The sequence below is a fragment of the Halichoerus grypus genome, chromosome 7, assembly GCF_964656455.1.
Source record: "Halichoerus grypus chromosome 7, mHalGry1.hap1.1, whole genome shotgun sequence".
Classification (NCBI taxonomy): Eukaryota; Metazoa; Chordata; class Mammalia; order Carnivora; family Phocidae; genus Halichoerus; species Halichoerus grypus.
Window position 1 is genome coordinate 124,666,700 of NC_135718.1, and position 13,990 is coordinate 124,680,689.

General features: G+C 36.7%; 1 protein-coding gene across 6 annotated transcripts in view; it reads left to right on the forward strand.

The window, feature by feature from the left end:
• Nucleotides 1-13,990, forward strand: part of NEK7 (NIMA related kinase 7) — a 166,005-nt gene that overhangs the window by 90,161 nt on the left and 61,854 nt on the right. For 5 of the 6 annotated variants that reach the window (XM_036121902.2, XM_036121948.2, XM_036121937.2 and 2 more), the window contains one exon: nucleotides 2,222-2,362. The exons of the other annotated variant lie outside the window; for it this stretch is intronic. In XM_036121902.2, the coding sequence (XP_035977795.1) occupies nucleotides 2,222-2,362 (141 nt within the window). The remainder of the gene's footprint in view (nucleotides 1-2,221; nucleotides 2,363-13,990) is intronic. 6 annotated transcript variants of the gene reach the window in all.

Consider the following 13,990-nt stretch of genomic DNA (forward strand, 5'->3'; position numbering starts at 1 on the left):
GTGAAACATTGTATTTGAAATACAGTGAAACTTTAGCAAGATTTTAGAGTTTTTGCTAGCATGATAGATGTAGTAAAATCAACAATATTGAAAGTATTGGGGTTAATGTAGAGTACTACCCATATGTCAAAATAGCCTTCTGCATAAGTCATGGGGTCATCAGTCTTAATAGAGGTTTATTTGAAGGACTAAGAGTTCAAGTTCAATTTAGTGTGTTTACCAACTAGTGCTGTCTTTGATTGCATTAATAGGCATTTAATGTTCAGTCTCATTAGAGGGTGCACTAGTCAGACCCCACAAGAATGTCATGTGTACTCCAAGTTGGCTCAGAGAATAGAGGAGGTCCAGAAGGATGTGAAGAGAATGGTGAAGACTTGGAAGCGTATCCTTACCAATAATCCAGGCACCTTGAAAAGCCTATGCATATTTAGCCAAAAAAGAGAGGATATAAGGGCATTTGATAGCTAAACTAGACTCTTTTGTTACAGTTTGTTATATAGGTGGAGGTGCTGGAATAGATCGTGAGTGTCCTCAGGAGCTTAAAAGGCAGTGTTTCTTGGGTACGTGTTGTAACTTCAGCAACAGACAGTGGTTGACTGTAGTGCGTATTCAGGTAATGTTTACCATGTGACTGACTTAATGACTGACAGAGTCCGTGAATAAACAAATAAACAAAAGGACTAGTAAATGGATAAAATGTATAAGGAGTTGGGCTTTGTCTCAAAATAGGAATGACAGTTGTGCTCCCTTCCCAATACCCTGTAATTATTTCTCTCATAGCAGTTAAGAGCCTCTTCCATATGTTTGGGTAAGCTCTTTCAGAGCAGAAAACATTTCTGGTTCATCTCTATTTTCTTAGCAGCTAGTACACAGTAAGTACTAAAAAGTCTTAGTTAAAAGAAGTGACTTTTTTTTTCATGAGTAACAGCAAAATATTGTTTAAAAATGTAATTATGGGGGTGCCTGGGTGGCTCAGTCATTAAGTGTCTGCCTTCGGCTCAGGTCATGATCCCAGGGTCCTGGGATCGAGTCCCACATCGGGCTTCTTCCTCAGCGGGGAGCCTGCTTCTCCCTCTGCCTGCTGCTCCCCCCCTCTTGTGTGATCTCTTTCTGTAAAGTAAATAAATAAAATCTTTTAAATGAAAAAAAATGTAATTATGTACTAAGCGAAAGAAGCTAATCTGAAAAGGCCACAGACTGAATGACTTCCACTATATGACATTCTGGAAAAAGCAAAGCTATGGAGACTGTAAAAAAAGATCAGTTGCTGCCCGGAAGGTGGGGGTGGGGGTGTTAACTTGGGAGGGAGGGATGAATAGGAGATGCAGAGAGGATTTTAGGGCCCTGAATATACACTGTATGATCCTATAATGATGGATATATGTCATTTATACATTTGTCCAAAGCCATAGAATGTACAACACCAAGGGTGAACCCTAATGTAAAACTAGGAACTTTGGGTAATAATGATGTGTCAGTGTAGGTTCATGAATTGTAACAAAAGTACCATTATGGTGGGGGATGGGGCAAGCCATGCATATATGGGGGCAAGGGCTTCCTCACAGTTTTGCTGTGAACCCAGCACTGCTCTAAAAAAATGTCTTAAAAAAAAAATAACGATGTGGTGGTGTATTCCCTGCCACTGGAAATGTTCTTTGTAGAAGTTAAATAACTCTCAAGAAGTTCAGAAGATTTTCATACATTAGTTGGCAGGTTGGACTAAGTGTGTGTGTGTGTGTGTGTGTGTGTTTACACACATTCTATTTCAAGTTAAAGATTCTTTGAAAAAGAAAACAAATATCAAAGGAGTACTAGATTGAGTGGGAGAAGTTTATATTCTATGAAGATAATTTTATAGAGTTCCTATCTAAAATTTCAAAATCTTCCTCATTCCCTGACATTTCATGTCCTTCTTCCTTGATTTCTTTTTAGCCCTTCCTATCTCACACACTGTATATATATTTTTCATGTTTACCCTGTTTGTTATTTTTCTTCCTTGCCAGAATTTTTCTCTTGAGGGTAGGGATTATCATCTGTTTAGTTTGCTGCTGTATTCCCAGTATATGGAACAGTGCCTAGCATGAATGGCTCGATATAATATTTGTTGAATAGAATAGATGTCTGCAGGCTTACCATAGGTATCACCTAATTATGTGAAAACAATCAATGATTGTGTGAATATTGTGTGATTGAAAACTTATTCTGACTTTTTTAATTACAGAAGGCTTTACGACCGGATATGGGCTATAATACATTAGCCAACTTTCGAATAGAAAAGAAAATTGGTCGCGGGCAATTTAGTGAAGTTTATAGAGCAGCCTGTCTCTTGGATGGAGTACCAGTAGCTTTAAAAAAAGTGCAGGTAAGATGATTTTAATTATGTAAATAAATGTAAAATTATACTATATGAATAATAGAGGAAAGTATGTCCTGAATGATTAGATAATGACAGTCTTAAGTTGAAAATGAATAAAAATTAGAAAGAAAGAAATAATAGAAAGGAATAAAAATTATACTTTAAAAGCTTGAATTGAGTGTAGTACACAGTGGAAATTAGTTTTTAGTTTTAGTATTACTTCTAGGCTTTAAAAATTTAGCTGGTTTTGCTCACCCAGATTTAGTAGTGACTGGAACGATCCTAGAAAAGCTTTTACAACTCTAGATTTTAAGAGGCAGATTTGAGTTCTCACCACTTGCTCCTCACTGGACAGGTAACTCTCAGCTGCAGGTATAGGCCTCACAACAGGAAAATAGACTTTACAAAATGTATTGCCTAGAGTTAGTAAGTGGCAGTCAAGGTTAGGATGGGTTATTAAATTAATGTGGAGAACCACACTGGCAATAAATGAAGGAACAATGAAGTTAACTTTATTTATTGGAAAATTAAAAAAAGAATGAAGTCGATTGATTAAATCAGAGGATTGATGACCTGTTTGAAATTTCCATCTTGTATCTGTATCATTCTAGAATCAGCTTTGCTCTCCAATCCTGACTTTTCTTTTGTTTCCCTCAGATTCATTTATCTTGTTCTAGCTCCTCTTACCAAGTCCTACCCTAACTCTAGTGGACTAGTCCCACTGAGCTACCCTGCAGTGTACTTGCAACAGCCCTGAAAGTTTCATTTGCCCTAGTGAGTCTAGAAAGTCTAATTTCACTTGCCCTCTGGTCTAGAAAGTACTTGTTTTTCTGTCTCAGAGTATGTTTGACATCACACAGTATTGCTTCCCGTTTTTCAGATAAGGTAGTTATTGTTCACACCTGCCCACAGACTTCCTATTTTACTCTGCAACCTGGTATCATTTCTCTGTAGTGACCTGTGAGACCAAAGTTCCCTCAATTTTTTTTTTATGTGACTTCTTAAAGGATCAGTGTACTTGCAATAACCATTACAGAGATGAACAGTTTTCACTCACCTTTTTAAGGAAATATTAAATGTTTATAAAAGACATTATGCCCTTGTATCCACCCCCCAGCTTAAGAAATAAAACATTAAAAATTTTTTTATTTATATCTACCACTACCTTCCCTCAGAGGTAACCATGTCTGGAATTCTGTGTTTAACATTCCTTTGCTTTTCTTTATAGTTTTCCCCACATCTGTGTAAATTTCTAAATAAATCTATTGTTTCCTTTGCATTTTTGGAGCTTTACGTCAGTGTCATCACGTGTTGGTCGATGTGGCTGTACATTAACCTTTTCACTGCTGTATTGTATTCAGTTGTTCTTGTTACGTGTTGCTTGCTGTTTGGATTGTTTATAAGTTGTTTACTATTGTAAGCGGTATTGCTGTGCTAGTCTTATGTGTCTTGCAAGCATCTTATGTGACATGCAAGCATTTCTCTTTTGTCTGGGCCTAAGAATGGAAATGATGAACCACAGGGGATGTGCATGGTTGGTTCGACAAGTTTAATAGCAAGTTATTTTCCATAGTTGCACCGGTTGACTTTCTCACCAGCAGCATTATAAGAGTAGCAGTCTTCTCTCATTTAATATGCCACTTACAGCTTAAGAAAATATAATATAGAATGCAGAGATTAATGTTCATGAAGCAGATGACTTTTGGAAGGATGATTCCCTTACAAAAGAACTCTGCTCCATTTTTAAAATGTATTTATGAAATTTCTACTCTGCATTACTAGGCACTGAGGGGAATAAAAAGGAAGCTAGTCATATTATTCCTGCATTCGAGAGGAAAAAGAGTCTTTGTAGAACAATTAAATGTTAAGCCTTGTGGCATGGATTCCTGATTTAAATAGGAGTTTACAGAATGGAGATGTCAGTTTGAGCTGTTGGTGGAATCGGAACATAGGCCAGGCTCTCAGTGTGAGACCAGATTCTGGAGAGCATTGAAACCAGGAACAGGAATTTGAAGAATAGGAAAGTAAGGATTCACTATGGATCCTCGAGTAGAGTAATAATCCTCAAAATTCATTCTTTTAAAAGTAAAATTACAAACCAAGCACACAGAACGGACTAGAAAGAAGTCAGCTGCTTATTGGCCTCAGGTGGCGAATGCCAGAGGATAGATGGATTGAGAAATTACTTGGAGGTCTCCAGGCTTCTCAGCTTCCTTCTCCACCTTCCAACTGATTCCGAGTGTAGAGAAAGAGACAGGGCTCCATTCCATCTGAATTTTTCTTCCTTTTGATTGGAAATTTGAAAGGACGCGAGTTAATTTGGGCAATCCTGTTTCCATTCAGTATTAGATGCCCTTCTAACTGCTCCCATTTTGCACCGTGATAAGCCTCAGATAACCGTCTCCTGCTGTGTGGAGTCAGTTTGTCCTCATGGATTAGACCGTTCTTCTCTGCTTTATAAAGTTTAATATTGTGGCATCTTCCAGTTTAAACGTAGCTTCTTTATAGAAGAGAGAGATGTTGTAAAGATATTCATAGCTTATTTAATTAGGGAATGGTGTCTTAAACCTTCGTGAGGAGAAATGTGTTTGCATTTCAGGTATGTTATTGATTTTTGTGATGTATTACACTTGTGCTGAACAATGAATCCTGTGCTTCTTCCTTAAAAAAAAAAAATCTCTGTAGCTTAAAATGAAAATGTTTAAAAATATTGTTAACCAGACTGTCTTCCTTTCTGAAGAACCTTAGCCTTTCTTCAAAAAATTCATAAAGAATCAAATACTGGATTTCCTCATGCATCTTGTTTCTTGTCTGAAGATCTGTATTACTGTTCCCGGCTCTTCTGGAATCTTTCCTGAATACTGTGCTTGGGTTCATCGGTTGAAGTGCTGCTTTTACAGTTCATTTGTCTGCTTACATATCATTAAGGAGATACCTTAGAATTACCATCCAGATTCCTCAGCTTAGTTTTCAAGGCATTTCTTGACTTTGTCCCACACCATCAAGTTTCACTTTTTCAAGACCTTTAAAAAAAAAAAAAAGTGTCCTAAGTTCTAGTGACTTTCCTATAGGTTTGCCTGTTAGCTGTGTGTGGAAAGAAGAGTGTGTGTCCTGAGTGCATATCTCATAAAGAGATCTGAGAGCCTACAGTATATAGCAACATTAACCAATCTTTTCGAAAATGTACCCACATCTCGTCATGATTCGTTTTCCAAAATTAAGATGGTGCTTTAACTGATGTGACATTTTTGAAATCCCCTGAACCACTTTTGCTTCTGTCTCTCCCTGTTTGCCTTCTTTGACACTTCCCTTCTTACTGCTCATTCACTCATTCCACCTCGTGTTAGTAATATGGATCACCTTATGTTCAGTGGTCAGTGTGGAAGGCTTTGGGAATACTAAGGTAAACAAATAACAGGACTCATGGGATTCCAATAGAAGTGCAACAGAGACACGCCTGAAATCACAAGATAGGCACTGTAATGAGAGCAGTCTCCAGGAACATGGTGAGAGGGAGATTGGGATAAGTCTTCACAAAGGATGTGATCTGGGTCTCAGAAGCTCAATTCTTTGTGTTGGAAGACTGTCAAAGAATTGTTTTGATCTGGTACATGTAATCGCTATTTTATTATGCTTAGTTCATTGATTAGAGCTATGTAATTAGAATTGATTTTTATTTTATCAGTCTTATGACATGGTACTATAATATGAATTTTGGGTCTCACTATGTCTCAGTTCTTTGATCTTTGTTACCCTAATTTTCTGGTTGTAGGTGAAATATTTTGATCTTTAGTTTTCTTTGCCTAGTCTTAAATTATATGTCTAGATAATACTGTTTTCCTATGGGACATTCATTATCAGAGACATTTATTAGAATGGAAAGTACTTTTGTATAGTACTAACAAAGATAAGGTGATAATGTATTTTGTTCAAATTCACCCTTTTGATACACAGGTTATCTCAAAACAACTTTCTGAAGGGACAAATATTCTTTGATGTTTATTCCTTTACTTGTATTTGATTATTATAATAAAACATTCATCAAGAAAATCACTTTTTAAAGTATATTGAGTTTAACTTGCTTTTTTTTACGTATGTTGATTTTAGTTTCTAGCTTCTGCATGTATTCCTGTATTAGAAATTGGGATTGCATGCATTTAGAAATTTGTGAGCCATGATAGCTTCTTCCATAATACATACAGATTAGAACACATTCATAATCTCTACAACTGTATATCCGGTCTCTATTTCAGTGTTCACTGTGATTACTGAATTCATCCTGCAGTTTTTGTCAGCTTCATTATTTAATCTTTATAGATTTCCTTTCCTTAGACCTTCTTATAGTTATTTGGACAAATGAAAAGTAGGAAGCACTTGTAAGAATAATCTATACATTATATATATATTTTTTAATTGGAGAATAATTTAGTAATTGATGTTAGTTTGTTAAGGAGACACAGGCTTTTAATCTTTAAAATGAAAGCTTCTTAATTTTATTTATTGTACTTGCAATTTTATTTTAGGCATTTCTTAGTCATATAAGAAATGGAGAAAATTTTTAGTTTTATTGAAGGTCTAGAGAATAGGACATTTTAGTTAACAACATTTTAGGGTTATAATGAATTACCACACATGGAATAAATAGATTATCAACATTAAAATATTTAAATGAGACAAAGGACATCGATGAAATAATTTAGTCCTTTGTCCTTTTTTGATGTTTCACATTGTTTTTTTCTTTAGCATCTTATGGTGGCTCAGGGTTGTTATTATGCTAATATAAGTTTTGATTATGTGGGTTTATCTTAAAAATTTTAAATGGTGAACTCTTCTAGTGGCCAAGCTCAGTGAATAAATATAGTTGAAGTAACTTTTTATTTATGCTGTTGAAGATTTTTGATATGCTCATTTAATATTTACTGAGGACCTACTGTGTGGCAGACAGTGTACTGGACACTGAGATACAACAATTGAGTTCAACATTTTTGGTGGGGGGAATAGACAATAAGTCCAATAATTATAGCCAAGAAGGAAGTGACTATCATGTGACAAGAGAGACAGATTGGGTGGGGTGGGGGGAGGACTTTTTAGATATAGTATTTAAAAATAGCAAAGGCTTCTCTGCAGATGTGAAATTTAAGCTGAAGTGGAGGAAAAGGAGTCAGCCGTCTGAACAGCAGGAAGAAGAGGATTCCAGGTACAGAGAACAGCCTTGAACAATAGGATTGACATAGAATTTACTAAAAACACATTGTTGTGACCCCCATAAATGGAGTGAGGAAGAGAAGTAACATGGGGTTACCCAGAGTGGCAGGAGCCAGAATTTGAGAGTTTTGCTTGTAGGCCATGAAGAGAGGTCTATATACTATTTATGTGTTATATGTTGTTCTAAGGGTAAGGAAGAGCTATTGGAGGAGCTTAAGCAGGTGATGATAAAGTCTGATGTATTTTTTAAAGACTGCACAGACTGTTTTGTAGAACATGGATTCACCCTCTTCAGTACACAGCAGTAATAAGACCAAACATTATTAATTGAAAAATGTTTAGCTATTAAATAAATAATATTATTGTCAATATAAACAAAAATTACAAAATAAGAGATTTCTAAAACTTTGTAAACATTAAAGCTAAAAGAATGTATAAAAGCAAAGAGAGTCATATGATAGCTTTCACATAGGAGGCAGGTTTTAAGAGGTAGTATGTGTGACCTTTTTTCCACAAATAGTTCTTTAGTTCTTGTTCTTTAAATGAATCTTGCTTTTCCTTTGACATTTACTCTTTCCTCATAACCCTCTCCAATGTCACATGCTTCTCCTTCCTGACTTGCGATACAGTGGAATCATCTTCATTAGGGCTTGCTTTCCCTGCCACTTCAGACCACATTCTACACCCAACCATCTGTCATTCCTCCATCTTTGAAACTAGTGTCATCAAGTTAAATGCTTTCTTCCCATCTTGGTCCATTGTCTGCCTGTTAAAGTACTTTTTCTTTCTTTCTTTTTTAATGTTTTTAGCCCCTTGCTCTCATTTTTCCTCTGCCCATTGCTTGGTACCATGTTGACTCTCTTGAGACCAGGCCTCATAGTTTCTCACATGCCTCACTCCATGGTACTCAGTCAGCTCTCTCAGTCCATCATCAGGACATACCCTACACTTTACTGATTCTACCTCAAACTCTCAAAATTCCCTCTCTGATTAAATTCCCAATTTTCTCCTATTCCCTCTTTCTTTCTTTTTTTTTTCTTCTATTCCCTCTTTCTAGTGAAACTTGTTCTTTGACCTCATCTTGATTACCAGGGACACACTATTCCATATTCTCTAGACCTCTTATTTAAGGTCTGATTTCAAAAGTTGTTCACTTCGTTGGACCTTTGTCAGTGATTTGAGCAATGCAGATGCCTCTACTTTAGAATCTCTCCCTGTGTTGCTAATCCCCAGTCATGGTTAATCTCCACTGTGTATTTCTTCATTTCTGTATTCAAATGTAATCATTGTTCCGTGTCCAATAGCACAGAAGGGTTCAGGGTATGTCTTGGAGTTCTTGTTGTAGTTTGCTTGGACGTGCACTCTCTTACACTTCCCACTTGCATATATTTTAACCACAGTATAAAAAGAACCCCAAATCAGCAGATATGTGGTTATAATGTCCACAGTGGAAGTTAAAAACTACTACTGGAAGCCTCAGCCTCTACCAGAATGCATTCACGTTCAAAGGAGAAGGCCATCTCCTCTTTGACAGAAACAGTCTTTGTGTCCATTGTGTTTTCACAATCACATAACTGTTCTGATTCTTCTTCTCTTAACTCTACCTGTGCTCTGGAAGGAGTATTCCTTTTCTGTTTTCCTTTGAGACGTTTTCACCATTTGCCCGTTTCTCCCACATCAGCCTCCCATCTCTGCGTGTGATGTCATCATCTGACTTTCCCACTATACAACCTATTGCGTCAGCACCTGCCTGCAGCTTCTGAAGGCTTGCCTCTTGTGTTTTCTGGGATTCCATGTGCTTGATTCTCCTCCCTCGCTGGTATCCCTCTTCTGTGGCCTTCAATCGCTTCTCTTTTCCGTCCCCTTGAATCACTCCTCTTTTCCTTACTCTTTTTGGGTTATGTCTCACAGTTTTAATTTTGGATCTTTTGCTTCTCTCTAGCCACATTCTCACTCACAGCTTCCAATATACCTCTGTAGGGTGGCTTCTTAATCGGTAGAAGCCCTGACTAAGCTTTGCTGAGCTTTAAGCGCTCATAAAATCTGAACGAAAGTGCATTTCCTATGATAATTTTTAGAGATTTTTTTCCTTTTTTCTTTTTTTTAATTACAGGGAAGCCTATTGAACAGGGCTCCCTGATGTACTTGAGTCGGATTACCTCTAGCCTGTTGAGTTAAAAGGCATTTCCTTGGAAACAAAAGTTTTTTAAAAGTTAAAGAATAATGAGTGCCACTCACTGATACCTGGCTCCGTACCATCATTTGCCAGGACCTTAAGGAATCCACAAGAAAGAAATCGAGGCCTGTCTTGTCATTTGCAGTTCAGACATGATCTATTAAGAGAGGAAGGCGGACAGAAGCTAGATTGCAGGCCTTGGCGTTGTAAAGGGAGCAAGGTTTCTGGCACTGATGTAGAACTTTCCTGTACTCACCTTGCTTAAGTTTTGCCCCCCAGCCCACTCCAGCCCAATCTTTCCACCCTTTAGAGTGCCTCTGGATTTATTTAGTCAGTAGAAGTGCTGGTGGTAGAGACTTTAGTTATTTGGACGTAACTCTTTCAGTGATTGTGATTTATATCTAGAAGATATCACAGCCCTTCTGCTATGGATTTTCCACCCCCCTCACCCATCCTCTATCCCTTCAAATAAAAGAGAGAGGCTCTGTAAGGGAAAGTCTGCCTACCAGTCAGCAAGTAGGAGAACCAGAAATTTGCAGGCTGATAGCAAAAACATTTTTTAAAGCTCCTCTCCCCTCACTCCAACAATGGTTAGGGGACCGTCTCTCCAGGCATTGGTCAGTTGGAATAAAGGGATGAAAGCATCATTTGGGCACCGGGTCAAGAGGGGCAAGAACACTGGGATGAAGAATGGCATAATCCAGGGGGGACTGAGGTTTGTCACATGGAATACAGGGACTCAATTTAGGGACAAGTTGCTCAGTTCATTTATTCAGGCTCTATAAAGCTGGGGAGGCCCAGGAGATAATTTGGTTAAGATTTTCATTTCACACTTTCTAGTATACATTTTTAAGTACTATCATTTCTACATTTTAAGTGTTTTTTTTCTTCTAACAGACTGACCTATGCCTTTTCAAGGACATTTCCTTAAAGGAACTTTAACTTTTAAAATGATTCAGAAAGTACCAAGAACTTATTAGCCAACACTTGCCTAAATGCTGTTATTAACTTTGCTCTTACCAGGTACACAGTAAGGTTAAAAACCCAAAGAAACTTTGGTAGAGCCCAGAAAGATGCCTTCTGAAGATAAGCTTGTAAATATTCTAAGAAAAATATTTTTACAAAATCCAAATTTTTTTTTCCTTATGTGTTGTCTTTTCTTGCTCATGAAATCAGTCTTGAATCTGTGTCTGGGAATGATTTAATCTAAAGATCCAGTTTTTATTTTGTCTTAACTTGCTCGCTAAGAACAAAAGATAAGGTACTGCTGAATTCCAAATTAAATGTATTTATAAATGTATTTGGTTCAGAATTTAGTTTTGCCTCAAATGTGCCAGCAGTACTTATCTCTCGGTAACAAAGGAGAGATTTTGCTATTACTGAGAATTCAGTTAAAAATAAAAGTTAATTTGTAATACTAAATTACTTGAGTTAGATTTTTTAAAAAAGATTTTATTTATTTATTCGAGAGAGAAAGCACGAGCAAAAGAGTGAGAGTATGAGCATGGGGAGCAGAGGGAGAAGCAGAAGCTGACTCCCTGCTGAGCAAGGAACCTAATGCAGGGCTTGGTCCCAGGACCCTGGGATCATGACCTGAGCTGAAGGCAGACGCTTAACCAACTGAGCCACGCGGGCACCCCGGAAATTCATGATTTCTATGGAGCACACTTCTATCTTAGTATTTTGTGTCTAGTTAGGGTTTCCTAAAGCTCTTGTACACATCTTTTTCTCATCTCATTCACTAGCTTTTGCTTTTTAAATATTTTCCCCATCATAGAGACATTGATTATTGGGAGATTAAATTTATACATGTCTCCAAGTTTGTGATTTTCTTCATTTTAGTCACTAGTACCAGAATTATCCTTTCTTTTTCTCCTTAAAAAGTTTTCAGGAATTCCTTCAAGGTGAAAGACATTTAAAATTTTGTACTTCCCTGCATTTCTTTGAATTATCTCAAGTCCATTGTGACTAGTAGGTCCTGAGAATAGCATCAACATTCATGAGTTGGAGGGAATCTGTTATTTCTCTTGCCACTTTGATTTTTAAGCATAAATTGTGTGTGTGTGTGTGTGTGTATTTCATAACTGTAACTAATATCAAGCTCAAAATTTTGTTTACATTAATATTTGTTATTATTTAACATATTACATTAGTAACGTCAATTTTTCCAGCATCATTTGGCAATTTGGGGAATGAGTGGCTTTTCTATATGAAATTGCTAGGTGTAAGACTTACTCCTTTAAAGTAATGATCTTTTGATTTTACTTATTTCTGTAAGAAATCTTTCTGAAGTGTATTATACTTTCCTGCATATATAAAGTCTGCATATATAATCCCTGCCAGCCATACTCCACCTTGTTGAGGTTCTCACATCACTTTGTACAAGCAGTACTTATTGGATTGTGTGTTCGTGTTCTGTGTTCCAGTCTTCATTCTGCATCTGACAGCATGCAAGCTTGTTTTCTTATTTGTATCTATAACAAAATCTATTAACAAGTTGACAGCGTGGTTTTATGAATAAAAGAAAGCAAGAACATGAACAAGTTATGTTATTTATGTTAATCATCTCCGTATAGAATAAAACTGTGATGCTCTTGAAGAGGTTTGTGTTTACATGAGGTTTTTCCTTCAGTAGATAGTGTTACACTGTTTGTGCTTTAGTGCTGGTCATTGCTGTTCTTCTGTTTTTTACCCCTACAATTAGTATCCATTTGTAGCTAATATATTACCAAAGTTTGATATATATGAGGGCTTGCTGTTTGCAAAAAATTTCTTAGTAGATATTTTATGTAACATTTGTGATAGTGATTTGTCACTCATAGCCCTTTCTTTCCTTCTTTCCTTTCCTTCCTTCCTCATTCTGTTCTGAAATCATAGTAGTCAATGCAAGTTGATTATGGTCAAATTGGTTAGAAGTACTACTAATGGGAAAAAGTGAAGCCACGCTCTCTAATACATGTACTAGCACACACATTTCCTTTTCTAGTATTTGAATGAAGTGGGAGGAAATTTGATGCCACCTTGTTTATCTCACTCTCTTGGTAAACCAGTAGAGGGAGTGGCGCCTGGGTGGCTTAGTTGAGTGTGGGTCCAACTCTTGGTTTCGGCTTAGGTCGTGATCTCGGGGTCTTGGGATCGAGCCCTGCATCAGGTTCCATGTTCAGCTGGGAGTCTGCTTGAGATTCTCTCTCTCCTTCTGCCCCTCCCCCCCTTTTGCACATACCCATGTACTCTCTCTCTCTCTCAAATAAATAAATAAATCTTTTTTTTTTTTTAAGCCCATTAAATAGGATAGGATTCTGTATTTTTTTTCAAATCTTAACATTATGCAGTTCTCAGCTGTTTCACATTAAAACTTGAAAAACAAATGATACTCAAAATTTTCATTAGAAAATTAAATAAATAAAATAAAGTTGAAGACTGCATAGAAATAGGAGGAGTATTTTGCTGTAGTGTTAGGTGAAAATGCATATACCATATTGCACCCTGCTGCTATTTTCACTTTCTGACACACATACATTTGTACAAGAAATGGAAGGGAGTGAGCAAACGCTAAAATTCTTTTTTTTTTTTTTTTAAGCTAAAGTTCTTTAAGGAAGTGAGTTAGTGGATTTTTTTTGTTTAAAAATTTTATTTATACTTTTCTTATTTTTTTTAATAAGGGGAAGATTAGAACTACATCTATGTTTGGATATTAAGAATGTTGCCGAGCAAAAGTTGCATATTACAGATTGTAATTATATCCCCATATTCTGTATTTCCTTTTATGCCTTAGGTATCTGTTGTTTCTGGCTAGAAGATTTTACAATTTCTTCAAAGTTCAGCTTTACCCACTCCTCACATGGGGATTCCTTCTTTAGATTTCTCATACTGCACTTTGTGCATACATGTATCTTAGTACTTATTAGCTAGTTGTATATGTGTTAGACTTCACAACAGCCTGGGACATTGAAGAAAATGCAGACTCTGGAGCTAGAATGATCTGGATCCAAGTCTTTGTTCTGTCACTTACTAATTTTATGACCATAAGCATATGTTTAGCTTCTCTGAGCCTGAGTCCTCATTCTAAATTGGAGCCAGTACTACCTACTTTATAAGAATATGGGGAAGATTATAGCAACATCTGTATGTAAAGAGGCTACACCCTCTGGTGGGTGTTCAGTAATTTCTTCTCAAGTCAAAAAGACTTGGATCATGCCCTCCTTTCAAGTTACACAGCTACTTTTCCTGGAACATATTGGCTGTCTGAATCA